Raw genomic sequence first — 27633 nt, 5'->3', positions numbered from 1 at the left:
TGAATGAAGCGCAGCAAGGGCTGGGCGTAGGTAAACTATGCAGTCATCCTCTTCCACGACCTCCGCTGAGCCCACGCCGCTCCGCCCGCCGGCCGCCAGGGATCGCTGTGACGTGGCTCGGGCCCAGCACGCGGCCGCTCTGGCCCGGGGAAGTCCCTGTCCTTACCTTCAGCAGGAGCCGGTTCCCTCTCTGTGTGTCCGCTCGCCCTCTGCTCCGTCCTGCCGCTGCCCACTGCCCTCCTACGGTCCACCATGGCCCTGCTGCACTCCGGCCGCGTCCTCCCCGGGATCGCCGCCGCCTTCCACCCGGGCCTCGCCGCCGCGGCCTCTGCCAGAGCCAGGTAAGCCAAGGGAAACGGAGATGGAACCAGGGCGATGGCCCTGCCCCGCCGAGCTGCGAGCACCCCAGGACATTCACCCCTCCCGGCCCCCAAATACACACTGTCACTCACACACACACACACACACACACACACACACACACACACACACTTTTCTGCCACCCCCTCGGCTTTCCCTTACTGGGGACTGAGGATTGAGCGTCCGTGCCCCACAGTGATCCTCAGGATCCCACATCCCTCTGGTCCCCGCACTGGGCCCTGCAGGAAGGCGGGCAACGCAATCCCTAGGGAAAGGAAGTGTGGCCCTCGGCGGTTCCCGGACTCCCATTCAGTGGGAGGGGTGCGGATAGTACTGAGGCAGCGGCGCCGGGTAACGACCGTGCCCTTGATAGGGTGCCCAGGGGGCGGCGGGCGCACCTGTCCTGGCCCCCGGCCCGCCCGAGTCGGTGGGCCGGCGGCGGCTGGCTGCCGCGTGTGTGCCCTGGGCGGGAAGAGCGCGAGAGGGAGGTTTCCGGGGCGCCGGCATTCGGGCCTCGCTTTCCTCCCCGCACCTACGACCTTGGCGTGCGGCATTCTCCTGACCTTGCGACCCCCCGAGGTCCCTGTGACCCCGGGGCCCGTTTGGCCTTTGCTTGGGAAAGGGTCGAGGTGTAGTGTGTCTCTTTTTTTGTTTTGTTTTGTTTTTTCCTTATTGCCCCTAAGGAGGTCTGGTTGCAGGGAGGCTATCAATCTTCCTCTCCATCTCCCTGTGCTCTTTCATTCAGTAAATATTTCGTAACTGCAGTTTCTCAGAGCCAGGCTCTGGACCAGATGCCAACGATACAACTGTGAACAAGGCGAGGGAAGGACAATGACAAATGGTCATTGCTCAAAAAATGACAACGTAATTTCGTACTGTGGCGTGTATAATAGTATGGAGGGAAATTTCAGAGCTTGAAACGAGCTCTAGTAATTCATTCCCAATGGAGACCGGAGCCAGAAGATTAATTCAACTCAAGAAGCCGATTTGGAGCACTCTCCTTAAGCACTACCTTAATAAGGAACTGAGTTTTAAAACCACCCCCAAGCAGGTATTAACTGCAAGGAGCAAAGCGTAGCTTGGCCTTTCGTTTGAATGTATGCTCTGTGTCTTTCAGCCAGCAGAACTATCTGTCCTTTCCAAGGCCCCACAGCCTTGGCAGTACAGTTTTGCCCAGGCTTCGCACTTTCTTCTCTTCCTGACTCGGCTCCTTCCTGGCCCACTGTCAACGTGTGCTCTTTAAGTCTGCCTACCTAGTGGGCCAGAGCCAGGAGGAGTTATTTATGCAACAAATTTGGAAAACCAAAGGAGTGCTTAAAATTTCCGGCAAGAGAAAGTATGTTTCCCTATTGCAGTAATCTTAAAATAATACCTTGTTTTATGGATTTGGCTAGATCACCTGACGCTCTAGTGCTTGGTGAAAATCCCTTGGGGTCAGGGTTAGTCATTCTTTCAGTTTGAGAGTCTGACTCATTTTTCTTTTCTGTATTTTTCTTACTAGAATGTAAGTTCCATGAGAGCAGAGACTTTACCTACTTTATATTCACTGTTACATCTCAGCACTATTAACAGTTGCTGGCATGTCTCTTATATTGGATATTTTTATTTTAAGCCCTGATTTTTCACGTAATGCAACGGAAACAAATACAGTATGACATTTTAATGTTGTATCTTAGATCAAAATCTGAACATAGGCTGGTCCAAGTGTAATGGTGTTTACAACTAATTGATCATAACCAGTTACAGATTTTATTGTTCCTTCTCTCGACTAATCTTACACAGGGGAACCACAGTGCTGCAAAATATGTACCAAAAAAAATTCCCCTTTTTTTTTTACTTTAAATACAGGGTCTCACTGTGTTGCCCAGGCTGGAGTGCAGTGGCACAATCATGGCTCACTGCAGCCTGACCTCCCAGGCTCAAGTGGTCCTCCTGCTTCAGCCTCCCAAGTAGCTGGGACTACAGGCATACACCACCACACCCAGCTAATTTTTTATTTTTTGTAGAGACAGAGTCTCCCTGTGTTGGTCTCAGACTCCTCCCACATCAGCCCCGCAAAGCGCTGGGATTATAGGCTAAGCAACCCCACCTGACCAGAAAATAAATTCTTGAAATAGTTGAGCACCTAATGTTGAGGAATTACTCTTCAGATTTAAATAATGATACCTGATTAGGTGACAGAATCAGATGCCATATTTGGCATGAAGGTTAACTCTTCAGGCAAGATCAGACTTCCCTCCTTACACTGTGGAAGTGATCTTTACCTAGCTCCAAATGGTAAAAGTGGAAAATACTTAAACTGAATTCATCGACATTTCTATTTAAATGGCTCATTCTAATACAATAAAACCTTGTCTGTTGTTATTCTGAAGAACTGAGGATTTATCCAATGGCATACTTGGAACTCTTTGTAAATATGTGGAACTCTTTGTAAGTTCAAGTGTATCATTTAGCTAAACACTGCAAATAAAACTTTCTCTTGTTGACTTGTACTGTAAATGTATAGTGACATGAGATCAGACATAGTTGCAGTTCAATGAAGAAAAAAAGATGCTAATGTGTTTTGATTTATAATGATTTGCTTTTAATTATTTAATTCTGATTATTTACTTTTTGGTGAAATAACTGAGCAGGTCTCGTGAGACTTTAAAAATGCAGTGTGCAACTGTGGTACCATAACCATTGGTTAAAAGATCACAGACCAGGCACAGTAGCTCACACCTGTAATTCTAGCACTTTGGGAGGCTGAGGCAGGTGGATTGCTTGAGCTCGGGAGTTCTAGACCAGCTGGGCAACATGGCAAGACCCCGTCTCTACATAAAATACAAAAATTAGCCGGGCATGGTGATGTGCACCTGGAGTCCCAGCTACTTGGGAGGCTGAGGTGGGAGGGTCGCTCGAGCCTGATTGCTTGAGAGGTGAAGAGTTGCAGTGAGCCCGCTGATCACGCCGCTGCACTCCAGCCTGAGCAACAAAGCAAGACTGTGTCTCAAAAAAAAAAGATCACAGCTGTGCTATTGTCTCTGCCATTTTTAGCTCTGTGATTGTGGGCAAGCTAATTAACTTCCCTTCTGATTTTAAAGTAAGAAGAATGTGAGGAAAAGCAGTTTAAAAACTGTAAAACTTTAAGTAGGCTTAAGCTCCAGGGAAATTACAATGCGTTTCGATTGGAAAGGCTTACCTGAATACTTTGTACCTAACCTCTCTTGGATGACCAGTCAATATTGCTCAATGTTTGAGGCTTTGTGCCTGTATCCAAAATGTACTGATAGAAATCACTTTCTAGGTCACAGGTTATCAGCATGAGTTTTGCCCCTAGAACACTCCTATTTTCATCTACTCGATTCCTTTAAAAACATCAGAGTTTTTACAATATGTGTGTAGTCTTTACCATTTTAAGAAATGGAATAATGAAAGGCATGGAGGAGTTGAAAGATGGTTACTAATGTGGGGCTAATCAAATTGAGTATTCCCTCTAGGCCAGGTGCCGTGGCTCACACCTGTAATCTCAGCACTTTGGGATGCTAAGGTAGGAGGATCACTTGAGCTCAAGAGTTGGAGACCAACCTGGGCAATATGGCACAACCCCATCTCTACAAAAAACTAGCCAGGCACGGTGGCACGCACCCGTAGTCCCAGCTACTCGGGGAGGATCACTTGAGCCCGGGAGGTAGAGGCTGCAGTGAGCCGTGGTCACGCCACTGCATTCTAGCCTGGGTGACAGAGTGAGACCCTGTCTCGAAAAAAAAAAATTGTATCCCTCTAGGAGGGGAACAACAGACACTGGAGCCTACCTGAGGGTAGAGAATGGGAAGAGGGAGGGAATCAGAAAAAATAACTGTCAGGTACTATGCTTATTACCCAGATGATGAAATTATCTGTACACCAAACCCCCAGGACATGCACATGTACCCGTGAACCTGAAATAAAAGTTAAAAAAACCTCCCAGGCCTCTGCCTTTCAGATGCTAGTAGCACCTGCTTTCCCCCAGAGTTTCAACAAACAGAAATGTCTCCATAAATTGTCAGTGTTCCCTAGCTAGGCAACCCCTTCCTCTCTCTCTGGCTAAGAATAACTTTCCTTGTGATCTGGATTATAAACTTGTCTCAAGCAATAGATACATGGTTTTCATACCTGTGTTCTTTAATCTGTACTTCATTTTCAATCTCAAAACTAGCATTGTAATTGTAAAATGTACATAATTTATTACTTTTTTTAAAAAAAATTGATTATCCCTGCTCCTATATTTAGATTGTTTAAAAATTCAGTATTTTGAAATTGTGTTTAGAATTCTTAAAAGACAGAGGCTGGAGGGCTGGGGCTGAGGGAGGGTGGTGGGCCTGCGGGGACATTCTTACTGTGCAAACATAGCGATAAAAACATGTCATTTTCCAAAGCAAAAACAAAAATAAAAAAAAAAGAATTCTTAAAAGGTATACCAGAAGACACAAGTCTATGGTTTCTGAGTTTCTATGCTTAACATTTTAAAGAACTTGAAAAATAAGTGCTTTTCACACCATTTAACAAGAATGATGCTTTCTCTCCTTGTGGTAGGGAGCAGTGGGCAGTGGCTTTGTTATGATTGAGGGTCTTGGAGGATACAGACCATTGTTTTTTCTTTTTCTTTTTCTTTTTCTTTTTCTTTTTTTTTTTTTTCCTGAGACAGGGTCTCTATGTAGCCCAGGCTTGTCTCAAACACTAGGCTCAAGTGACCCTCCCACCTCAGCCTCCTGAGTAGCTGGGAGTACAGGCAAGCGCCACTATGCCCAGCCAGACCATCTTTTGAAAAATGAAAACTTTTCCAGAAGTGTTCTCTTTTATAATCTAGTATGTCCTTGACATTCAGGGTATTCCTTTCACTCGGCAGTTAATGACAGTGATGTAGATAGACAGGTGGCTGCATGTTTTCAGGGTCTGAATTGTGGATAAGTAATAATGAAAGCTTTCTTCAGGCCCAGTTCAGAAGCTGGTTTAAGGTATCTGTGCTTCTTACTATTGCCTAGGTACTAGGAACAGCCAAGCAACCTAGAGCCACGACAACACAAAATGAGAGGCAAGCTATTAAAAGAACTGGCACCAACACTAGTGAGGGGGAAGGGTGATAATGGCAGTGTCTCCTGATTCTCTAGAAAAAACTATGCAGTAGTAATTGAAAAGCAGAAAAGGGCCGGGTGCGGTAGCTCACACCTGTAATCCCAGCACTTTGGGAGGCTGAGGCGGGCGGATCACTTGAGGTCAGGGGTTCAAGACCAGCCTGGCCAACATGGCAAAACCCCATCTCTACTAAAAATAAAAATAAAAAAATTAGCCGGGTGTGGTGGCAGGTGCCTATAATCCCAGCTACTTGGGAGGCTGAGGCAGGAGAATCGCTTGAACCCGTGAATTGGAGCTTGCAGTGAGCTGAGATCGTGCCACTACAGTTCAGCCTGGGCAACCCAGTGAGACTCTGTCTCAAAAAAAAGAAAAGCAGAAAAGGTTAGTTGGTTGGAGGGTTGTGGGTTATTGTTAAACTGATTAACATTGTCTCCCCCCACAGCCATGCTTGATTCGCTTTGTATTTAAAGAGAAAGAAAAGCAGAAAGGACCTGCATTTGGTCACAAGGTCTTACGGCTGTATATGCTCCTTGAATTCTCTACATACTGGCCTCACCAGGCTCTGTACTGGGATGTAGGATGGTTACAAATAAAAGTGGAGTGATAATAATTTAGTAACGATGACTATTAGCGAACATCAAGCACTCTGCCAATCTAGGTTTTGAGTGGTTTTTTCATCATTAGACCAGCCCTGTGAGATAGGTAGTTTTATGGCCCCATTTTACAGATAAGGAAAGTTGATGCTTGATTTACTTGCCAGTGCTCACACAGCTGGCAGGTGGCTGAGCTATTATTTGAATCCGTACAGTTTGCCCAGTACTGAAATTACCCAAGGCAAACTATTAAAAGAAACATTACAAGAAATAAGAGCCTGGGAAATCCAAAAAACTGGAAATAATCTGCCCTTTAATAACAGAGAATTGACTGTACACAGTAATTAATTACAACGATTGAGACTGCAGCAGTCTTTAACTTGTCAAGGGAGCATGAATTAAACTCTGTACTGCCATCAAGTGTGCCCCATGGAGGAGTGAGGTGTATGAGTGCTGACTAGCCACAAGTACATTAAGAGAACCTTTGTTGGGAAAGAAATGTTAATGAGGTAATTCACGAGTTTATCAGCATGGTGAACACAGAGAACTTCCATGGTACCATACTGAAACATGTGGCTGATTCACAGTGGATGAGTGATTACTAGGAGAACTTGAGTGATTCTCCTGCAACAACCCCCAGCTCCTTCTCACCGTGAGCCTTTATTCTTAATTCTCTTCTTGGAAAGCCCTTTTACTCCTCCTTTGAGCCTTAGCACTCAGCTGCTAAGTCACGTCCTCTGGGAAGCCTTCCTAACCTTGTGCAGTACTTTCCTTCCCTTCTCCAAGCTATTAGGTCCTCTGCTCAGGGCTCCCATAAGTCATATCCCATAATAATGCCCTGGGTAGGTGTGTATCACTATCCATCATCTCCCTGCAGTGCCCAGCCTGCATTACGTGCAGATCTCTGCTGATCACCACAGTGGACTAGTCAGGTGGTAAGGGATTGTGTTGTACTCTTCTTTACATTCCCAGCCCTTAGCATAATGTTCTTAATGATTGCTTTAGAAGATCATAAAGCCTAGAAAAGTGTTCTGACAAGGCAGAGAATCTCTACACTCTAAACTGATTGCACAGTTTTTTCTTTTAAAAAAAAAAAAAAAACTTTTATATTGTAGGGGAAGTCATTAATCACTAAACCAAGGAAACTAGGCCATCAAGATTGGGCAAACTTTGTTAAAATGTTAACTTGTGTGCGCCTGTAGTCCCAGCTACTTGAAAGGCTGAGGTGGGAAGATGGCTTGAGTCTAGGAGGTCAAGGCTGCACTTCAGCCTGGGGGACGGAGTGAGACCCATCTCTTTGTTTGTTTGTTTATTGAGACGGAGTCTTGCTCTATTGCCCAGGCAGGAGTGCAGTGGTGCATTCTCGGCTCACTGCAACCTCCGCCTCCTGGGTTCAAGCGATTCTCATGCCTCAGCCTCCCAAGTAGCTAGGATTACAGGCGCACGCCACCTTGCCTAGATAATTTTTGTATTTTTAGTAGAGACAGAGTTTCACCGTGTTGGTCAGACTGGTCTCAAACTCCTGACCTCAGGTGATCCACCTACTTCGGCTTCTCAAAGTGCTGGGATTGCAGGCGTGAGCCACTGCACCCGGCCGAGACCCATCTCTTTAAAAAAGAAAAAAAAAGTTAACTCAGCTTCTTTTCAGATTCACTTACTATAAATCAAAACAAAATTCACAGCCGGGTGCAGTGGCTCACGCCTGTAATCCTAGCATTTTGGGAGGCCAAGGTGGGTGGATCACTTGAGGTCAGGAGTTAGAGACCTGACCAACAGGGTGAAACCTTGTCTCTACTAAAAATACAAAAATTAGCCAGGCGGGGTGGCACACATCTGTAATCCCAGCTATTTGGGAGGCTAAGGCAGAAGAATTGCTTGAACCCAGAGACAGGTTGCAGTGAGCCACGATCGTGCCACTGCACTCCAGCCTGGGTGACAGAGCAAGACTCCGTCTCAAAAATAAATAAATAAATAAATAAAGCAGGCCGGGGGCGGCTCACGCCTGTAATCTCAACACTTTGGGGGGCCGAGGTGGATGGATCATGAGGTCAGGAGTTCAAGACCAGCCTGGCCAACATGGCGAAACCCCGTCTCTACTAAAAATACAAAAATTAGCCGGGCATGGTGGCAGGAGCTTGTAATCCCAGCTACTTGGGAGGCTGAGGCAGGAGAATCGCTTGAACCCGGGAGGCGGATGTTGCAGTGAGCCGAGATCGCACCATTGCATTCCAGCCTGGGCGACAAGAACAAGACTCCGTCTCAAAAAAATAAAAAATAAACAAAATTCACTAAGTTTTGTCCTCATATGCTCTTTCATATTTAAAACAAACTGGTCTTTTAGGATGGTAGTTCTCCCTGGGAACATGTTCTGTGTTAGTTATGTTAGCATGCAATGTGTTTCCATCATTGCTATTGTCAAATGAATCAATAAGTATAACAAGCTGCTCAGTTTTTCTAATACGGTAAGTATTAATAGTTATACCCCACATAAATAAAAGCTCTTTGGGGTTTTCAGTAAGTTTTAAGAGTACAACAGGATCTAAAGATGACAAAGTTTGAGAACTGCTGCTTTAGACCAATACTACTCTTTTTCCTTAAAAACACACAGTTGTATTTATTTGTCACTGTTGATCCTAGTGTGGTCTCAACACTCATTGCTTATCTTTTAACCAAAGTAGCTTCTATTTCCCAGAGAAAATTAAGAAGAGAGGGTGGTGATGTCAGTCCTACACAAGCATTCTAAACAGACTGGCAAAACTCGTGAACACACGCAGTACAACTTCTACAGCCACATATATCCCTTTTATACCTCCTTAAAGTGGCAACAAAGAAAGACCTTTTTATTTTAATGACTCAAAGCTATAGCCTCTCGAGCATGTAAAAATAAACAAAGGTATATAAATTTTAAATTATGCTTGGTAATCAATGTGTCTGTAGTCTATCTTAGAAATTATTTAGGTATACAATGAATAATAATCTGTTAATCAATTCATTGTAATATTAGACCAAAAGTGTAAGTTACCCTAAAGATCTTAGAAATTGTCTTCAAGGCCAGGCGCAGTGGCTCACGCCTGTAATCCCAGCACTTTGGGAAGCTGAGGCGGGCAAATCACATGAGGTCAGGAGTTCGAGACCAGCCTGGCCAACGTGGTAAAACCCCATCTCTACTAAAAACACAAAAATTAGCTGGGTGTAGTGGCGGACACTTGTAATCCCAGCTACTTGGGAGGCTGAGGCAGGAGAATCACTTGAACCCAGGAGGCGGAGTTTGCACTGAGCCAAGATCACGCCACTACACTCCAGCCTGGGTGGCAGAGTGAGATTCCATCCCCCAGCTCCAAAAAAAAAAAAAAAGAAAGAAAGAAATTGTCAAACTGGCATATTACAAAATACAATTACTGTTCTCCCAAAAGCTTATCCCCAGTCTAATAAGAAAAACATCAGACAAATTCCAGTAGAGGGGCATCCTACAAGATACCTGACTAGCATTCCCAAAATTGTCACAGCGAAGAGGAGCTTATGGAGACATGCAACTAAGCATAATGTGGTGTCCTAGGTGGAATCGTGGAACAGAAATAGGTAAAAGCTAAGGAAATCTAAATAATGTGTGGACCTAATAATGTATGGACCAGGCATGGTGGCTCACGCCTGTAATCCCAGCACTTTGGGAGGCCAAGGCGAGCAGATCACCTGAGGTCAGGAGTTTGAGACCAGCCTGGCCAACATGACGAAATCCCGTCTCTACCAAAAATACAAAAATTAGCTGGGTATGGTGGCGGTCATCTGTAATCCCAGCTACTCCAGAGGCTGAGGTGGGACAATCGCTTGAACATGGGAGGCAGAGGTTGCAGTGAGCTGAGATCACGTCATTGCACTCCAGCCTGAGTGACAAAGAGGGAAACTGTCTCAAAAATAATAATAATAATGTATCAGTATGGATTCATTAATTGTAACAAGTGTGCCATACCAATGTAAAATGTTAATAGGGGAAACCTGGGGGTAAGGGTATATGGGACTGTACTATCTGCTCAATTTTCTGTAAATCAATACTGTTTTGGCTCACGGAGGCTGAGGCAGAATTGTTTGAACCCTGGAGGCAGAGACTGCAGTAAGCCAAGATTGCACCACTGTACTTCAGCCTGGGTGACAGAGCGAGACTCTGTCTCAAAAAAAAAAAAAAAAGTTTGTCAGAATAGCAATTCAATTTTGTTTAACACAAATTTGTATTTTTCATAATTTTAAATATATAAGAGTAATATGGCCAGGTGCGGTGGATCACTTGAGGTCTGGAGTTTAAAACCAGCCTGGCCAACATGGTGAAACCCCATCTCCACTAAAAATACAAAAATTAGCTGACGTGGTAATGCATGCCTGTAATCCCAGCTACTTGGGAGGCTGGAGTGGGAGAATCACTTGAGCCCAGGAGGCAAACGCTGCAGTGAGCCAAGATAGCACCACTGCACTCCAGCCTGGGCAACAGAGCAAGAGTCTATCTCATAAATAAATAAGTAAAATGGATCTTGGATCTAGCTAATGGGATTGAGCTAATGTATTTCTCATTTCAGCTCCTGGTGGACCCATGTGGAAATGGGACCTCCAGATCCCATTCTGGGAGTCACTGAAGCCTTTAAGAGGGACACCAATAGCAAAAAGATGAATCTGGGAGTTGGTGCCTACCGGGATGATAACGGAAAGCCTTACGTGCTGCCTAGCGTCCGCAAGGTGAGCTTGCTGTTCATCTCCTTTTGAATGGGATGAATAAACTGAAGAGAGCCCTGGAGAGTGGCAGGAATAGTGCTGGACCGGGAATCAGGAGCCCTGGGCTTTAGTTCTGGCACTAATGGCATGAATCACCCGGGTTTTCTGGGCTGTAGTCTCCTTGACTGTAAAGGTGAGAGGTTGGAACCACCTGTTTTTTCCCAAGATTGAACTTTCTATGGTTCTGTGATCATCTATAAAACAGACATTAAATATGCTTTAGAAATGCTTAGCTATGCCTAGTTTAATCCTGAAGGTGCATAAGAGGACCAAGACTTTAAGCGCTGTCTCTTGGTGAGAGGAATAGCTCTTCGTGGATTACTATTTTTATTTTCCATTTCTCTAACTGTGATTACTTTAATCAAACCTTTGTACACAGGCATGCTCTGTCCTTTCTTCCTGCTGAGCTATGCAATTTTCACCTCTTTCTTTTGTTATATTTTTATTACTAGCATCTTTATTTGTTAACTAAATAATATAACAAATCCCCTTAGAATAATTTTTTAAGTTATTCAGCAAGTATTTGCTACTGCAACCTGCATCACTACCAAGCACTATTGTACATTCCCTCATTCACACTTCACCTCAACACTGTGAGAGGTAGAAATAGTTCCTCCATTTAACAGAGGAGGAAACTGAGGCTCAGGAAGGCTAAATAACTTGCCTAGGGTAACACAACTTGTAAGGGACAGCCAGGCTTCCAATGCCAAAGCACGAAGATGTGTGGCTATTACTGTTAACACTTCGAAGTTCTTAGACTGGCATATAGCTTGACATGCTTTCTCTTTTGTATTTAGTTTGATTTAATCATCTTATATCTATTTTAGGTGTTGCTCTTAAACCTTGGTCTTGTGCATTCCAAGAATCTCATTTTATGTTAAATTGTAACCAAGAGAGACTATACCCATTCACATAAAACCTAACTTAAACAATAAAATACAATTTGAAAAAGAAAGTATTTCTGTTCTGCAATATAAACTATCAAGCATTCTACCTACTCTTCTTCTCAGAGAGTAACTTCAAATTTTAAAAAAAGGTTTGGCCGGGTGCAGTGGCTCATGCCTGTAATCCCAGCACTTTAGGAGGCTGAGGCAGGTGGATCACCTGAGGTCAGGAGTTCGAGACCAGCCTGGCCAACATAGTGAAACCCCTTATCTACTAAAAATACAAAATTAGCTGGGCGTGGTGGTGCACGCCTGTAATCCCAGCTACTCGGGAGGCTGAAGCAGGACAATCACTTGAACCCGGGAGGTGGAGGTTGCAGTGAGCCGAGATCGCACTACTGCACTCCAGCCTGGGTGACAGAGCAAAACTCCATCTCAAAAAAAAAAGACTTTACCTCCAAAACTTAACTAATAAAACTTTAAACATTAATCATAGTAATTCCAAGTAAGGAGAAGAAATTCAATGGATGTATTTTCTCTTCTCTAGGCAGAGGCCCAGATTGCCGCAAAAAATTTGGACAAGGAATACCTGCCCATTGGGGGACTGGCTGAATTTTGCAAGGCATCTGCAGAACTAGCCCTGGGTGAGAACAGCGAAGTCTTGAAGAGTGGCCGGGTAAGCTGAGCAGGCTCTGGCATCATCCCAGGTCTGTTTTAACAAATTTGTAATTATTTAAACAATTTTAGGCCAGGCACGATGGCTCATGCCTGTAATCCCACCACTTTGGGAGGCCAAGGCGGGCGGTTCATCTGAGGTCGGGAGTTCGAGACCAGCCTGATTAACATGGAGAAACCCCATCTCTACTAAAAATACAAAATTAGCTGGGCATGGTGACGCATGCCTGTAATCCCAGCTACTCAGGAGGCTTAGGCAGGAGAATCACTTGAACCTGGAAGGCAGAGGTTGTGGTGAGCCAAGATCATGCCATTGAACTTCAGCCTGGGCAACAACAGCAGAACTCCATCTCAAAAAAAAAAAAAATTTAAGAAATATGAAAAGATAACTCATTTTGTGTGTAATGATTGTTTTGAGGAGGCCACACTATTTCTAATAATTCTTATTTGATAGTAAATTGCCATCATTAAATAAAATAATTTACATGACACCAATTCCAAAAATGTACTAGTAGTAATCCTGAAAATGCGGTAGTCATTTGACTGATAGATTTGATGTTACTTTTGCTGTTAGTCTCTACCTGCTTATGTTCATTTTACATCGAATATGCTTTAGAAATGTTAACTATGCCGAGTTTTAAGCCTGCAGTTAGCCCACACCCTCATGTCCTAAGCTTCCAACTTGCACAGAAGCAGCAAGCAGGAAACAAGCCATGGGTGGACTGTGGGGGCTGGACCAGTCTGGCAGCCCTCTGCTGTCCCTTCACAGCCCACATGGACACAGAAAGAAGACCACGCTCCCCACATGTGAACTCGTGCACATTGTGGTTCACTTTCTTTTGAAAAAAACATGTTTTTTAGTGAGTGCATTTGTATGTTTTTCTGGGTAAGCCTGGGGAGTGAAGAAACATGCAAACTAGCAAAACTAAGTCAACATTTTTTCTCCCCTTCCCCCTCTGAAAAGCCAGAATAAATACACTTTATTTACAAGACTGGTCTAAGTCCACACATGAATTCGTTAACTCAGAGTAAAGCACACAACCTTAACCCCAGGGTTATGTAGTAATTATCCTACGTCAAATAGAATTTTGTTTAGTTCTGTCCATACAGTCAACTGCCTGTTAGCCCCTCCTGGAAATTTCTGTACTTTTTAATTCATGTGTTTTTTTGCCTAGTCTCTGCTCCATCTAAATAACAACCTAAGTATGAAACTGACCTACCTTAAAATAACATCAGCTTGTCTTTTATAAGTTGTTGTGCCTCAGCCGGGCGCAGTGGCTCACTCCTGTAATCCCAGCACTTTCCGGGACCGAGGCGGGTGGATCACCTGAGGTCAGGAGTTCGAGACCAGCCTGACCAATATGGTGAGACCCCCCCCCCCCGCCGCCGTCTCTACTAAAAATACAAAAATTAGCCAGGTGTGGTGGCGCACGCCTGTAGTCTCAGCTACTGGGGAGGCTGACATGGGAGGAATCCTGGAACCCAGAAGGTGGAGGTTGCAGTGAGCCAAGTTTATGCCATTGCATTCTAGCCTGGGTGACAGAGCACGAACCTATCTCAAAAAAAAAAAAAAAATCGTTGTGCCTTTGTGAATCATAGTATCATCGGACCTACAGTGAGGTTTTTATTTCCATCATGCCAAAGCTTGCAGGACAAACTATTTAAAATAATTTTTTAGTTGGGTTTTTCCCTCTTTAATCTACTACCACCCCAGTCCAGAAAAATACGTTTGTGCTTTGTAGAGCCTTGTACTTCTATAACGCCTTTAAAAACAACAAACAAAAATCTCTTAAACCTACGGTAATTTCTTGTTTGTCCCTTAAAGTTGACCAATTTGAATAAGGAGATTCACCTCAGGCATCTTCCTATTACCCAAAACATGAATATTTTCAGATTATGAAAACACATAGAAGGGGACCTCTTAGAAAACCTTTATTTATTTATTTATTTAGAGATGGAATTTCGCTCTTGTTGGCCAGGCTGGAGTGCAATAGCACGATCTCAGCTCAACGCAACCTCCGCCTCCCGGGTTCAAGCAATTCTCCCGCCTCAGCCTTCCTGAGTAGCTGGGATTACAAGCATGCGCCACCACACCTGGCTAATTTTGTATTTTTAGTTGAGACAGGGTTTTTCCATGTTGGTCAGGCTGATCTCGAACTCCTGACCTCAGGTGATACGTCCACCTCGGCCTCCCAAAGTGCTGGGATTACAGGCATAAGCCACTGCGCCCGGCCAGAAAACCTTTAAAATGTTGTAATGTTATCCTTGTATACTTGTTGACTTGCTTTTCAAGGAACTTTGATGTTTAGAGAGTCATTCTACTTTGTATAGTTCTAAAGTAATGTTTTAATGTAGTGACTGTTCTCAGTGTCTTTTTATTTTATTTATTTATTTTTTTTGAGACAGAGTCTCACTCTTTTGCCCATGCTAGAATGCAATGGCACAGTCTCGGCTCACTGCATCCTCCACTTCTCAGGTTCAAGCAATTCTCATGCCTCAGCCTTTCCAGTAGCTGGGATTACAGGCGTGCGCCACCATGCCTGGCTAATTTTTGTTTTAGTAGAGACAGGGTCTCGCCATGTTGGCCAGGCTGGTCTCGAACTCCTGACCTCAGGTGATCCACCCACCTTGGCCTCCTAAAGTTCTGGGATTACAGGCATGAGCCACCGCACCCAGCCTCTCAGTGTCTTTTTATATCTTTTATATAATTCACCCCTTTTTCATATTGAGGAGGAATTTTTGTGTTCTGAAAGTTTCCCGTGTAACATGAAATGATACTGACAGGCCATAAAGAATGAGCTTCTGAAGTATGAAAGGTCCTGGACAAAGCAGTGGCCCTGGGTCTGGGCCTGTATAGAGAGTATTGCACATCTCTGACCGTGGGTATCTCTCCTTCAGTTTGTCACTGTGCAGACCATTTCTGGAACTGGAGCCTTAAGGATCGGAGCCAGTTTTCTGGTGAGTCTGGAAGCTTCTTCAGGAAAGAACTATAAATTCCAGATGACAGGGCTTCCTGTTGTGTGTGTATTTGACTGTTGATGCAGAAGTAGATTTCTTCTTTCCGTGAAGTTTGCAGATGTCCTATTCTCATGAAAAAATGAAAGGACTTTGAAGAAATTACAGTAAAGATACATTAGTGATGATGATAAATTCAGTTCACTAGGAACTTACTATTTACTAGGGAGCTTTTGCATTTTAATTTGTTTAATCCCTATGAGAGAGGTACAATTAACCCCCTTTACAAGTGAAGAAAGCAAGACCCAGAAAGGTCCTTGGCTACATGGCCAGTATAACTGTCAGAGACTATTCCAACCCAGGCAGTCTTACTGCTGAGTCAATACTGCTTCTCAACCATAGAGAGAAACTGGGTTTCAGCGGAGAAAAATGTTCTCTCAATAAAACACATCAACATTTTTTTGCCTCTCCTTTGTTCATTTTTCTGTTTCCTTTCGTCCCATCTTTTAGCAAAGATTTTTTAAGTTCAGCCGAGATGTCTTTCTGCCCAAACCAACCTGGGGAAACCACACACCCATCTTCAGGGATGCTGGCATGCAGCTACAAGGTTATCGGTATTATGACCCCAAGACTTGCGGTTTTGACTTCACAGGCGCTGTGGAGGATATTTCAGTAAGTGTGGCTTTCAGGGTGAGAGAGGTGAATAAAACTCCTTGCTTGTGGACATTTGATGTCTCCCACCGTGTCCCAGTATCTGAGTTAAAATACTGGGGAAGAGCTGATTCCCAGGCTTCTGGTTACCTTTGTTACTTATCAAATGATGACGATCCTGTGGCATTTCAGATAAACCGTTTCCTTTAAAGCTGCAAAGTCGTCTCTTGGCTGTTTTTCTCTTTAGAAAATACCAGAGCAGAGTGTTCTTCTTCTGCATGCCTGCGCCCACAATCCCACAGGAGTGGACCCGCGTCCGGAACAGTGGAAGGAAATAGCAACAGTGGTGAAGGTGAGGACGATGAACTCACTGGCGACAGTTCTGTGTTTAGTAACCAGCTTTGGAGGCTTAATTTGGCAATGTCTCAACAGAGAGTCTTAACCTTGAACCTGCGTGAAATGTCCACACAGGTGGATAAGCTGCCAGAAAAGGGCTCCCCATTTGCGTGATTAGCAGTTCTGGGATTGATGACGCATGAGTATTTGAAAGTAATTTTTTTTGGCCGGGCATGGTGGCTCACACCTGTAATCCCAGCACTTTGGGAGGTGGAGGCGGGTGGATCACCTGAGGTCAGTTCGAGACCAGCCTGGCCAACATGGTGAAACCCCATCTCTACTAAAACTACAAAATTAGCTGGGCGTAGTGGCCCATGCCTGTAATCCTAGTTACTTGGGAGGCTGAGGCAGGAGAATCACTTGAACCCAGGAGGTGGAGATTGTGGTGAGCCGAGATTGTGCCACTGCACTCCAGCCTGGGCAACAAGAGCAAAACTCTGTCTCTAAAAAAGAAAAAAAGAAAATAATTTTTTTCCTCATCCTGGATGTAGGGAACTCTGATAAAACCTGTCCACTGGCCCCAGGATGTCTGCTGTTGATGCCTATATTCGCCCTGGTCAGTGGTTGCTTATTGATCTTTTTAAACACTTTTTCATGTCCTCTCCTTGGCAGCATTGCCATGATCACTCTCAAAGTGTAGCCAGCTGTCAGAGAAGACACTAGTCAAAATTCCTAGGGAGGAAAATGTTATTCCTGTTGTCTCATGTCCCTGTTTTCCCTTTTCACTCCTTTTCATTTCCCTTTCTTTTCTCTCTCTTTTTTTTTCTTTTGAGACAGAGTCTCACTCTGTCGCCTTAAGCCAGAACACAGTGGCACAGTCACAGCTCACAGCAGCCTCTACCTCCAGGGCTCAAACAATCCTCCTACCTCAGCCCCTGAGTAGCTGGGACTACAGACATGTGTGCCACACCTGCCTGGCTAATTCTTCCTATTTTTCATAGAGACAGCATCTCACTTTGTTGCCCATGCTGATCTCAAACTCCTGGGCTCAAGCGATCCTCCCAACTTGGCCTCCCAAAGTGCTGGGATTATAGACATGGGCCACCATGCCTGGCCAGTTTCCCTTTCTTTAACTTCTGTCAAATCTAAGCTGCAAACAGAATGAGACAGAAACAGCATTTGGAGAGTGCTTTCAAGATAAAATGGTTCTAATGATGTTGTCTCGTGAGTCCTGGGTATAAGATGAGTCTTCCAGGATTACGTTAGCCCCAGAAAAGGCTTATTGTGCTTATTGGGACCATGCCCACCTCACATAAACATCTTTCAGACTTTTATAAACATCTGGGGCCTCTTCAGAAAGACTGCTAAAGCTTCGATCTTTTGTTCCTTCTCAGAAAAGGAATCTCTTTGCGTTCTTTGACATGGCCTACCAAGGCTTTGCCAGTGGTGATGGTGATAAGGATGCCTGGGCTGTGCGCCACTTCATCGAACAGGGCATTAATGTTTGTCTCTGCCAATCATATGCCAAGAACATGGGCTTATATGGTAAGCTACAGCATCCAGCATGACACATGCTCTCATGCTGGGAGAGAATGCCACGAGGGCATAGAGCTTGTGGGTGTGTGTGTGTGTGTGTGTGTGTGTGTGTGTCCATCCATGTCCATGTCCCTCCCTACCCTAAGATGAAAGACCAGTATCGTAGATTTTACTGATTTTCTTAGCCATATATTCTTCGGTGTCCTTAAATTTTTCCAGCAAAGGAAACTGATTACTGCTTCTCTAAACAAAAAAGTAACAAATCCGTGAGCCAAGAAGATAGATACAATAAAAAATACCTTTGAATACTCTGAGTACTGAAAACTTCCTTGTGCCTCAGTTCACCACTCTGGTTGTTGAAAGCTTTTTATTTATAATAAAGTTATTTTGGGGTCCTTTGGATGGAAACAGATAATACGTAGCAAATACACTCATGATTTGCTTTAGCACATTAGATAGTAGAAGTAGAAGACGAGATCCATTTTTGTCTTTCAGGTGAGCGTGTAGGAGCCTTCACTATGGTCTGCAAAGATGCGGATGAAGCCAAAAGGGTAGAGTCACAGTTGAAGATCTTGATCCGTCCCATGTATTCCAACCCTCCCCTCAATGGGGCCCGGATTGCTGCTGCCATTCTGAACACCCCAGATTTGCGAAAACAATGGTAAAGGTTTATGCCACTCCCCAGCCACCTACCTGTTCCCACCACTGCTCCTTCAAAGCTAGTTTTTAATTGACCTCTAGTGATATACAGTACCCCATAGATTCCATATGCGGAAGGCAGGGAAGGAAGCAAAAAATGTGCATTCCTTTTTTAAAAAATTAAGGCCGGGCGCAGTGGCTCACGCCTGTAATTGCAGCACTTTGGGAGGCCGAGACAGGTGGATCACCTGAGGTCGGGAGTTCGAGACCAGCCTGACCAACATGGAGAAACCCCGTCTCTACTGAAAATACAAAATTAGCCGGATGTGGTGGTGCATGCCTGTAATCCCAGCTACTCGGGAGGGTGAGGCAGGAGAATTACTTGAACCTGGGAGGCGGAGGCTGCAGTGAGCCGAGATTGTGCCATTGCACTCCAGCCTGGGCAACAAGAGCAAAACTCCGTCTCAATCTATATATATAGATAGATAGATAGATTGGTTGAGACAGGGTCTTGCTCTGTCACCCAGGCTGGAGTGCAGTGTTGCAATCCTAACTCACTGTAACTTTGTACTCCTGGCCTCAAGCAGTCCTCCAGCCTCAGCCTCCCGAGTATTTGTTAGCACTTTGAACCAAGTTAATTGGTATTTCTCTGTAAGAGGCCGTCATAATTTTTAAATGGTAGTTCCTTTTATTCCGTCATCTCCATGTTAGGTAGAACCTGCTTTCCCCTAAAATCAGTTTCAAATTAAGTACCTTACATAGGAAAACTTCCTTTAAAACATCATATTTTTGTTTGTGTCCTAATAATTGCTAGCATTGAATCCGTATTTTTGCATATGTTTGTATTTTATTGTAGAGACAGGGTCTTGCTGTCTTGCCCAGGCTGGTCTCCTCAAATTCCTGGGCTCAAATGATCCTCCCACCACGGACTCCCTAAGTGCTGGGATTGCAGGTGTGAGCCACTGCACTCAGCCTGTTTTTTATTATCTGTACTATCTGACTCTCAACATCTGTTCTCTGAATTAGTGTTACTAAATCTTTTTGACCACAATCCACATAAGAAATATATTTAAGGCTGGGCACAGTGGCTCACACCTGTAATCCCAACACTTTGGGAGGCTGAGGTGGAAAGATCATTTGAGACAAGCCTGGGCAACATACTGAAACCCCATCTATAAAATTTTAAAAATATATATTTTACATCATGACCTTGAACATATTATATACTTATATGTGTATATAACTGAAACTGTCTTCCAGACTCAATACTAAAGGCTTCATGTGCTTTACTCGAGTTTTTTGTTTTGTTTTGTTTTGTTTTGTTTTTTTAAACAGTCTTGCTGTGTCACCCAGGCTAGAGTGCAGTGGCACAATCACTGCAACCTCCACCTCCTAGGCTCTAGCAATTCTCGTGCCTCAGCCTCCCGAGTAGCTGGGATCACAGGTGTGCACAACGAGACCCAGCTAATTTTTTTTGTATTTTTAGTAGAGACGGGGTTTCGCCATGTTGGCCAGGCTGTTCTCAAACTCCTGGCATCAAGTGAACCACCTGCCTCAGCCTCCCAAAGTGCTAGGATTACAGGCGTGAGCCACCAAGGCCAGCCTCCACTCCAATATTTTCTAAATGCCAACTGCATCTTACTAAGTTGAATTTAACATACTAAGCCAGGCAAGGTGGCTCACACCTATAATCCCAGCATGCATTTTGGGAGGCCAAGGCGGGTGGATCCCTTGAACCCAGGAGTTCGAGACCAGCCTGGGCAACATAGCAAGACTGTGTCTCTATTAAAATAAAAGAAAATAAAAAAATAAAAAATAAAAAAATTAACCTACCAATGGGTCATGACACATAATTTAGAAAACACTGCTGTAGAAAGGGGTTGGCAAACTGTTCTGAGAGTCAATCCAGTTTGCCCCCTATTCTTGTAAATAAAGTTTTATTGGAACACAGCTGTACCCATTTGTTTATGAATTTTGTATAGCTACTTCTTTGCTGCCATGGCCGAGTGAGCAGTTGTAGAAGGCAGAGACCATATGGCCTATAAAGCCTAAAATAATTACTGTTTGGCCATTTACAGAAAGAATGCCAACCCTACTCTATGAGTTCATAAAACCATGATGCCTGTGGAAGGTGTGATTTGTTATATGAGTTTATCGTATATTTGTTATATGAGCTGCTTAGTTGAGAGGTCACATCTCTGAGCAGCTCTTGGGTAGAAAAGCTAAATCTGCTATCTCTAAGAAACTTGATATGTACCTCCCCTAGTCATCATGTGACAACTATTTTTTCTGTCTCTCTGTCTCATGAAGATTAAAGTAAATACTAAGAGTCTGGTTCAGGATAGTTTTTTTTGTTTTTTGTTTTGTTTTGTTTTGTTTTGTTTTTTCCTTTTGATTTTTTATAAAGACAAGGTCTCACTGTGTTGTCCAGGCCAGTCTCAAACTCCTGGGCTCAAGTCATCCTCCCACCTCAGCCTTCCAAAGTGCTGGGATTACAGCTGTGAGCCACCGCACCCAGCTCAGGATAGTTCTTTATGGTATAATAGGTTCATGCTAGACCTACCAAAAAATTGAGTACTTTTTAAGTTATATTTTTTTGCAGCATGATATTAACATGTAAGTATATTTCAGAAAGTTTGTGAAAGGGAAAAAATTAACCATAACTCTAGCTATTCTAACTCAGCTTTTTTTTTCCCTTACCCATTGTTTGTTTGTTTTTTGTTTATTTGTTTTTTGTTTGTGTGTGTGGGTTTTTTTTTGTTTTTTGTTTTTTTGTTTTTGAGACAGAGTTTTGCTCTTGTTGCCCAGGCTGGAGTGCAATGGCACAATCTTGGCTCACTGCAACCTCTGCTTCCTGGGTTCAAGCAATTCTTCTGCCTCAGCCTCCCGAGTAGCTGGGATTACAGGCATGTGCTACCACGCCCAGCTAATTTTGTATTTTTAGTAGAGACGGGGTTTCTCCATGTTGGTCAGGCTGGTGTCGAACTCCCGACCTTAGGTGATCTGCTCACCTCGGCCTCCCAAAGTACTGGGATTACAGGTGTGAACCACCGCGCCCAGCCACCCATTGTTATCTGTAGTTGTGACATACTGTTATATATGTATGTGCAGGACTGGTTTTGGTTTTGTCACTTAGAATTATACTAAGCTTGTTTTACTTAATATTTTCAATGTTTTTAAAAATATTTTCATATTCTCTGGTTACGAAGATTTTTTTTAATGCATGCATTTCAATACACAATTTGAGAGTCTGTAGTAGACAAAGATGCCAGACTGTGTTAATGACTACCCTCAGGGTGGTTATAATCTGATGAGAAAGATACACACATGACTTTCTTGTTTTTGTTGTTGTTGTTGTTGTTCTTGTTCTTGTTGTTGTTTTGAGAGAATCTTGCTCTGTGGCCCAGGCCAGAGTGCAGTGGCACAATCTCGGCTCACTGCAACCTCCGCCTCCTGGGTTCAAGCAATTCTCCTGCCTCAGGCTCCCCTGAGCTGGGATCACAGGCACCCACCACCACGACTGGCTAATTTCTGTATTTTTAGTAGAGACTGGGTTTCACCACATTGGCCAGGCTGGTCTCAAACTCCTGACCTCAATGGATCCATCCACCTCGGCCTCCCAAAGTGCTAGGATTATAGACGTGAGCCACCGTGCCTGGCCACACATGATATTTAATATAAGACAGAATGGAATAAATGATGACTAAAGGGAGAGCTGTTGATTCTAGTGGGGAGTTAGAGAAGATGTAATGAGGACTGCGGCATGTGAGCTGTGCGTTAAAGAGGGGAAAGGGCTTTTTTTTTTGCAAAGGAAATGAAACGGACAAGGAAACTGGGGAGAGATCTGAGTGAGTGCATAGGCGTGGGACGTGCATTATGCAGAACTTGTGTAGAAAGCCCCAAGTTGTTTTCGTGATGAAAACATGAATGTGAGGAGGACTGTGGGAGGCAGGCAGCCAAGCTGAGAAGGTGGAGCAGATCGTGAAGCACCCTGGTTGATACTGTAGGAAGTCAACACTTGATTCTCCAGGCAACAAGGAGGATGGAGGGGTTTGGCTAAGATGGCTTCACATCTAGCCCTGTTCATGCACTCAATATCTTTGGGATCCAGGCCTCAAAGTGAATGAAGCTGGACGATGGAAACTGTAGGAAATTTAAAATCAGATGCCATAACTGGAGGGGCCAGGGGCTCCTCAGCTCCAGCCAGTAATTATTTTGCTAATACAGTGCTATCAGTTTCTCATTTTTCAAGAGAAACTACAGGTTTAAGCTTTTAGGCACAAGTGCCCAATTTAAAAATGTTTCACTGGGTGAAGTAAAACATTACTAGGTCCCATATTTGGTCTTTAATTGGCAGTTTGTGATCTCTCTTCTAACTGTGCATAACATCATTATAGAGAGATGGTTTAGGAAAGTGAACACCTAAGAACAGGGAGATAAACTGTAAATGGGAATGTCATTGGTGAGAGCCAAGAATGTCCCAGAGCCATGGGAATGGAGTGGAAAGGGTAGATTCTGAGGAAGGGGAAGGTTGTATTCAGAATCAGGTGATCCCCGTGCACAGTCAGAGGACTACCTTCTCCAGTCCCTCAGACAGAATTTACTCTCCTTGGGGCTTTTAGCATAGTAGTGTCCTATGTGTTTTACATTTTGTGGCCATATTCCATACTTGGTTTACAGGTTTGGTTACCAGCACCCCTTGCAAGCTTTTGAAGGCAAGGACTATGTCTCAGTCCTCACCACCTAAAATAGCTTGGCTCATTGTAGATTCATAGTACATTGTCTCAATTGTGAAGATGGGAATGTATATTTCATCCATGTCAAAAATAAGGTCATTTTTTTTGTTTAACCCACAGCTTTTACCTTAATCTTAGTAGGTTTTAGAGTGATTCATTCACTTTTCTTTTTTTTTGAGACAGAGTCTTGCTCTCTCACCCAGGCTGGAGTGCAGTGGCGCCATCTCCGCTCACTGCAAGCTCCGCCTTCTGGGTTCACACCATTCTTCTGCCTCAGCCTCCCCAGCAGCTGAGACTACAGGCACCCGCTGCCACGCCCAGCTAATTTTTTTGTATTTTTATTAGAGACGGGGTTTCACCATGTTAGCCAGGATGGTCTCGATCTCCTGACCTCGTGATCCGCCCGGCTAATTTTTTTGTATTTTTAGTAGAGACGGGGTTTCACCGTGTTAGCCAGGATGGTCTCGATCTCCTGACCTCGTGATCCGCCCGCCTGGGCCTCCCAAAGTGCTGGGATTACAGGCGTGAGCCACCGTGCCCCGCCCACTTTTCTTAATACAGATGCAATTATGATGGGGTTACATCCCAATAAGCCTGTCATAAGTCAGAAATGCATTTAAGGCCAGGCTTATGTCTGTAATCCTAGCACTTTGGGAGGCCAAGGTGGGAGAATCACTTGAGCCCAAGAGTTCCAGACCAGCCTGGGCAAAATAGGGAGAACCTGTCTCTACAAAAAAAAAAAAAAAAGAAAAGAAAATTAGCAAGGCATGGTGGAATGCACTTGTGGTCCCAGCTACTTGGGAGGCTGAGGCAGGAGGATCACTTGAGCCTGGAAGATTGAGGCTGCAGTGAGCCATGATCATACCATTGTACTATCCAGCCTGGGTGATAGACTGAGACTGGGTGATGGACTGTATCTGAAAAAAAGAAAAAGAAAAAGAAAATGGGCCAGGCGTGGTGGCTCACACCTGTAATCCCAGCACTCTGGGAGGCCTAGGCAGGAGGATTGCTTGAACCTTGGAGTTTGTAACCAAACCGCGCAACATGGCAAAACCCCATCTCTACATTAAAAGAAAATTCATTTAATACACTTAACCTACCAAACATCATAGCTTACCCTAGCATACTTTAAACATGCTCAGAACAGGTATTAAACTACAGTTAAGCAAAATCATCTAACACAAAGCCATTTTATAACAAAGTGCTGAATGTCTCATGTAATTTATTCAATACTGTACTAAAAGAAACAAAATGGCTGTATGGGTACTTAAAGTACGGTTTCTATTGAATGTATATTGCATTTGTGCCATCATGAAGTTGAAAAATTGTAAGTCAAGGACTGTCTCTACTCAAGTGTGTTAACTGCTTCAGTTGCCTGATGGAAATAGTGTTCCAATATAAAACAGAATGCTATAAAATAGCTTTCTTCCCTGGCCAGTGACAGCGTGTCACTCATTCGTGACCTGAGAATTGAGGCACACTAGGGGACTGCTCAAGGGAGGTAAAAATGCAGTGAACTCCAGCATATCGGTCAGTGCTTAGGCAGAATGAGCTGCATCTCGGGGTTTCTTTACAGGCTGCAAGAAGTGAAAGGCATGGCCGACCGTATCATTGGCATGCGGACTCAACTGGTCTCCAACCTCAAGAAGGAGGGTTCCACCCACAACTGGCAACACATCACCGACCAAATTGGCATGTTCTGTTTCACAGGGCTAAAGCCTGAACAGGTGAGTGATTCTGATTTCCCTGCAGCAGACCAGCTGATCAGTCTTTGCAAACCCAAAGGATTCCTTTTTTTTCTTTTTTCTTTTTTATTTAATGTTTTCGGGTTTTTTGTTTTGTTTTGTTTTTGTTTTTGTTTTTGTTTTGAGACAGTCTCGCTCTGAAACCCAGGCTGGAGTGCAGTGGTGCAATCTCAGCTCACTGCAACCTCCACCTCCCAGGGCTTAAGTGATCCTCCTGCCTCAGCCTCCCGAGCAGCTGGGACTAGAAGTGAGTGCCACCACACCTGGCTAATTTTTGTATTTTTTGTAGAGACATAGTTTCGCCATGTTGCCCGGGCTTGTCTTGAACTCCTGGACTCAAGCGATCCGCCTGCCTTGGTCTCCCAAACTACTGGGATTACAGGTGTGAGCCACTGAGCCCAGCCCCAGAAGGATTCTTCATAGATCACCCACCTGTTCAAAATTACCCTAAAAACAGTTAAAACAGTTATTTTGGAGCCCTTTTAGGTAAAAGTATTGTAATACTTTTTAGCATTTATTTTGCTTTTTTTTTTTTTTTAGTTGTTTACCTCTCTGTATCCCCCATGAACTCACAAACTTCTAAAGAGCAGAGCTTGTTTTGATCATGTTCATAATCACTGTTGCTTCTCCCAAGAGAGCAACAGGAGAAATAGCTGTTTCATAATTGAATCCTGGCTCTGCTGAATCTAAAGGTGTCTTTTTCCCCATCTGTTTATGCCTCAGAATTCATCATCCTACTTTAAAGTAGCTTTTTTTTTTTCTTTTTTTGAGATGGAGTCTCACTGTGTCACCCAGGCTGGAGTGCATTGGCGCAATCTCGGCTCACTGCAGTCTCTGCCTCCCAGGTTCCAGGTTCCAGCTATTCTCCTGCCTTAGCCTCCTGAATAGCTGGGATTACAAGTGTGAGCCACCGCCCCCAGCCTTAAAGTAGCTTTTTATTCTTATTTTATTCCAAGCTAACAGCAAATTCTGGGAACAGGTTTTGCGAGGAAATAGAGCGTTGGTAAGTTGGCTACTGTGCCATGTCAGGCCAGGGAGAATCCCCTGTACCGGGAAGAGGTACCCAAGTTCTTTCCTCTCTGCAGGTGGAGCGGCTGATCAAGGAGTTCTCCATCTACATGACAAAAGATGGCCGCATCTCTGTGGCAGGGGTCACCTCCAGCAACGTGGGCTACCTTGCCCATGCCATTCACCAGGTCACCAAGTAATGTCCCTGGTGCGAGGAAACAGAGACAACCTTTCTGTCTTCAGCCTCTGCTATTGAGAGCTTCACACAGACAATGAGAGAGGGTGGATGGTGGTGAGTGGATCATTTCTTTCAGCCACAGTGTGTAACACTCAGCATTTGAATGTTTCTCAGAAAAGAACATGTAGTGACACAGGGCAGAGGCATCCATGGCTGGCGTCTGGAACATTAAACCAAACTCTCCCCTGTCCTTTTTTCTCCAACTTTTCTCAAAGAGTTTACATGTGCAAGAAAGTCATCGCACCAAAAAACCTGTCAATTATGCCATTGCAATATTTCAGAAGCTTTAACTGAAGTGTCAGGTTCCTCGTGAGAAACAGCACACGTTAGAGGCTTTGAGAGAAGGCCTACTTCTGTCATGATTAGTCGGCCTCGTGTCTGTCCTCCCATCTTGGAACAACCTTATCAACAGGCCGCACTGCAGAAATGATGTTTTATGAAAACCAATGAGGCTGCTGCCACTCCAGCAAGGGAAATAATGCAGTTTCCTGTCTTATTTAAGAAAAAGAGAAGGCTCTCTTTTCTCCCTTGTCATTGCCGTTCTTTTCCTTACACACAAAGATTTTTTAACTATTGCAGATTTTCATCCCATTCTACTGCTTGATTGACCATCAACTCCATCCTATCGAGATTTATTTAAGAATGAAGAACATAATTTTCTGCTGATGCTGTACCCTCACCCTTTTCAGCAAAGAATAGTGGAGAGTAGGAAACTGTACTTTATCTCGGCATCCTCTTGAATGATAGTGCAAGTTTCTCCAGTTGGGATGTTGTCTCTGCCCGGTTGGACCTCCTCCCTTTGTTGAATGTGGTGTGCAGCCACTCATCTCACACTGTGAGTCCAGCGGCGCAGGGTGGTACCAGGAAAGAGGATATTCTAGGCTTTGTGTGCTGCTAGCTGGGTTCAGGCTTCACCCACTGGAAAGAACCACCATCTGCTCTAACCATGTAGATTTATTGCGGCCTGGTTTCTCTGTTACAATAAAATTACTGTAGACCCAACTACTATCTACTAAGTTATCTTTTTTCTTTAATGGGAGGAAGGGGTAGGAGTGGGTAAATAAATAAAGGGGTAGGAGTTTGGAATCATGTAGCTGATCATAAGCCAGTAGATGTATCCACTATTCCAAATATTGGCTGAAGATTCGTCGTTTTCTTCATGTTGCCATTCAGTTTGTCCAGTCCGAAGATGCTGAGAATGTGGGTGTAATCCCTTGGACCTTGTGGGGAACAAGTGGAGTCCCATGAAGGATCCTGTGGATATAGGCAAGGGGTAGAAGGGATGGAGGAGAAGTGACAACTTCAGTGGTCTATAGGAGCCAAGAAGGTAACGTAAATAAAAAAGTGTTGTGAACTGGATTTAAGATGATCAGTGGTGATCAACCCTCATCCTCAGCATTGAGGAGCAGTAGTGAAGTGACAGGA

At 44.2% G+C, this 27633-nt stretch overlaps 1 protein-coding gene across 1 annotated transcript; it reads left to right on the top strand.

Moving 5' to 3' along the window:
* The first annotated feature begins 69 nt into the window (after positions 1-69).
* Positions 70-27210, top strand: GOT2 (glutamic-oxaloacetic transaminase 2). Its single transcript, XM_523381.8, has 10 exons — positions 70-341; positions 10613-10769; positions 12237-12365; positions 15263-15322; positions 15830-15991; positions 16218-16322; positions 17701-17851; positions 18338-18503; positions 24794-24944; positions 26048-27210. The coding sequence occupies exons 1-10, from the start codon at positions 253-255 to the stop codon at positions 26168-26170; spliced, it is 1293 nt and encodes a 430-aa protein (XP_523381.2). The 5' UTR covers positions 70-252; the 3' UTR covers positions 26171-27210.
* The last annotated feature ends 423 nt before the right edge of the window (positions 27211-27633 follow it).

The sequence above is a fragment of the Pan troglodytes genome, chromosome 18 (genome assembly GCF_028858775.2).
Source record: "Pan troglodytes isolate AG18354 chromosome 18, NHGRI_mPanTro3-v2.0_pri, whole genome shotgun sequence".
Taxonomy (NCBI): domain Eukaryota; kingdom Metazoa; phylum Chordata; class Mammalia; order Primates; family Hominidae; genus Pan; species Pan troglodytes.
The sequence above is the reverse complement of the archived record's forward strand: the minus strand, read 5'-3'. Positions and strand labels throughout refer to the sequence as shown.

Bases quoted from the DNA above. Each gene is read 5' to 3' on its own strand.
- GOT2 (XM_523381.8), top strand. From the start codon at position 253: ATGGCCCTGCTGCACTCCGGCCGCGTCCTCCCCGGGATCGCCGCCGCC. The intron at 342-10,612 runs GTAAGCCAAGGG...TTCTCATTTCAG, and splicing joins GCGGCCTCTGCCAGAGCCAG to CTCCTGGTGGACCCATGTGG. The intron at 18,504-24,793 runs GTAAAGGTTTAT...GTTTCTTTACAG, and splicing joins CCAGATTTGCGAAAACAATG to GCTGCAAGAAGTGAAAGGCA.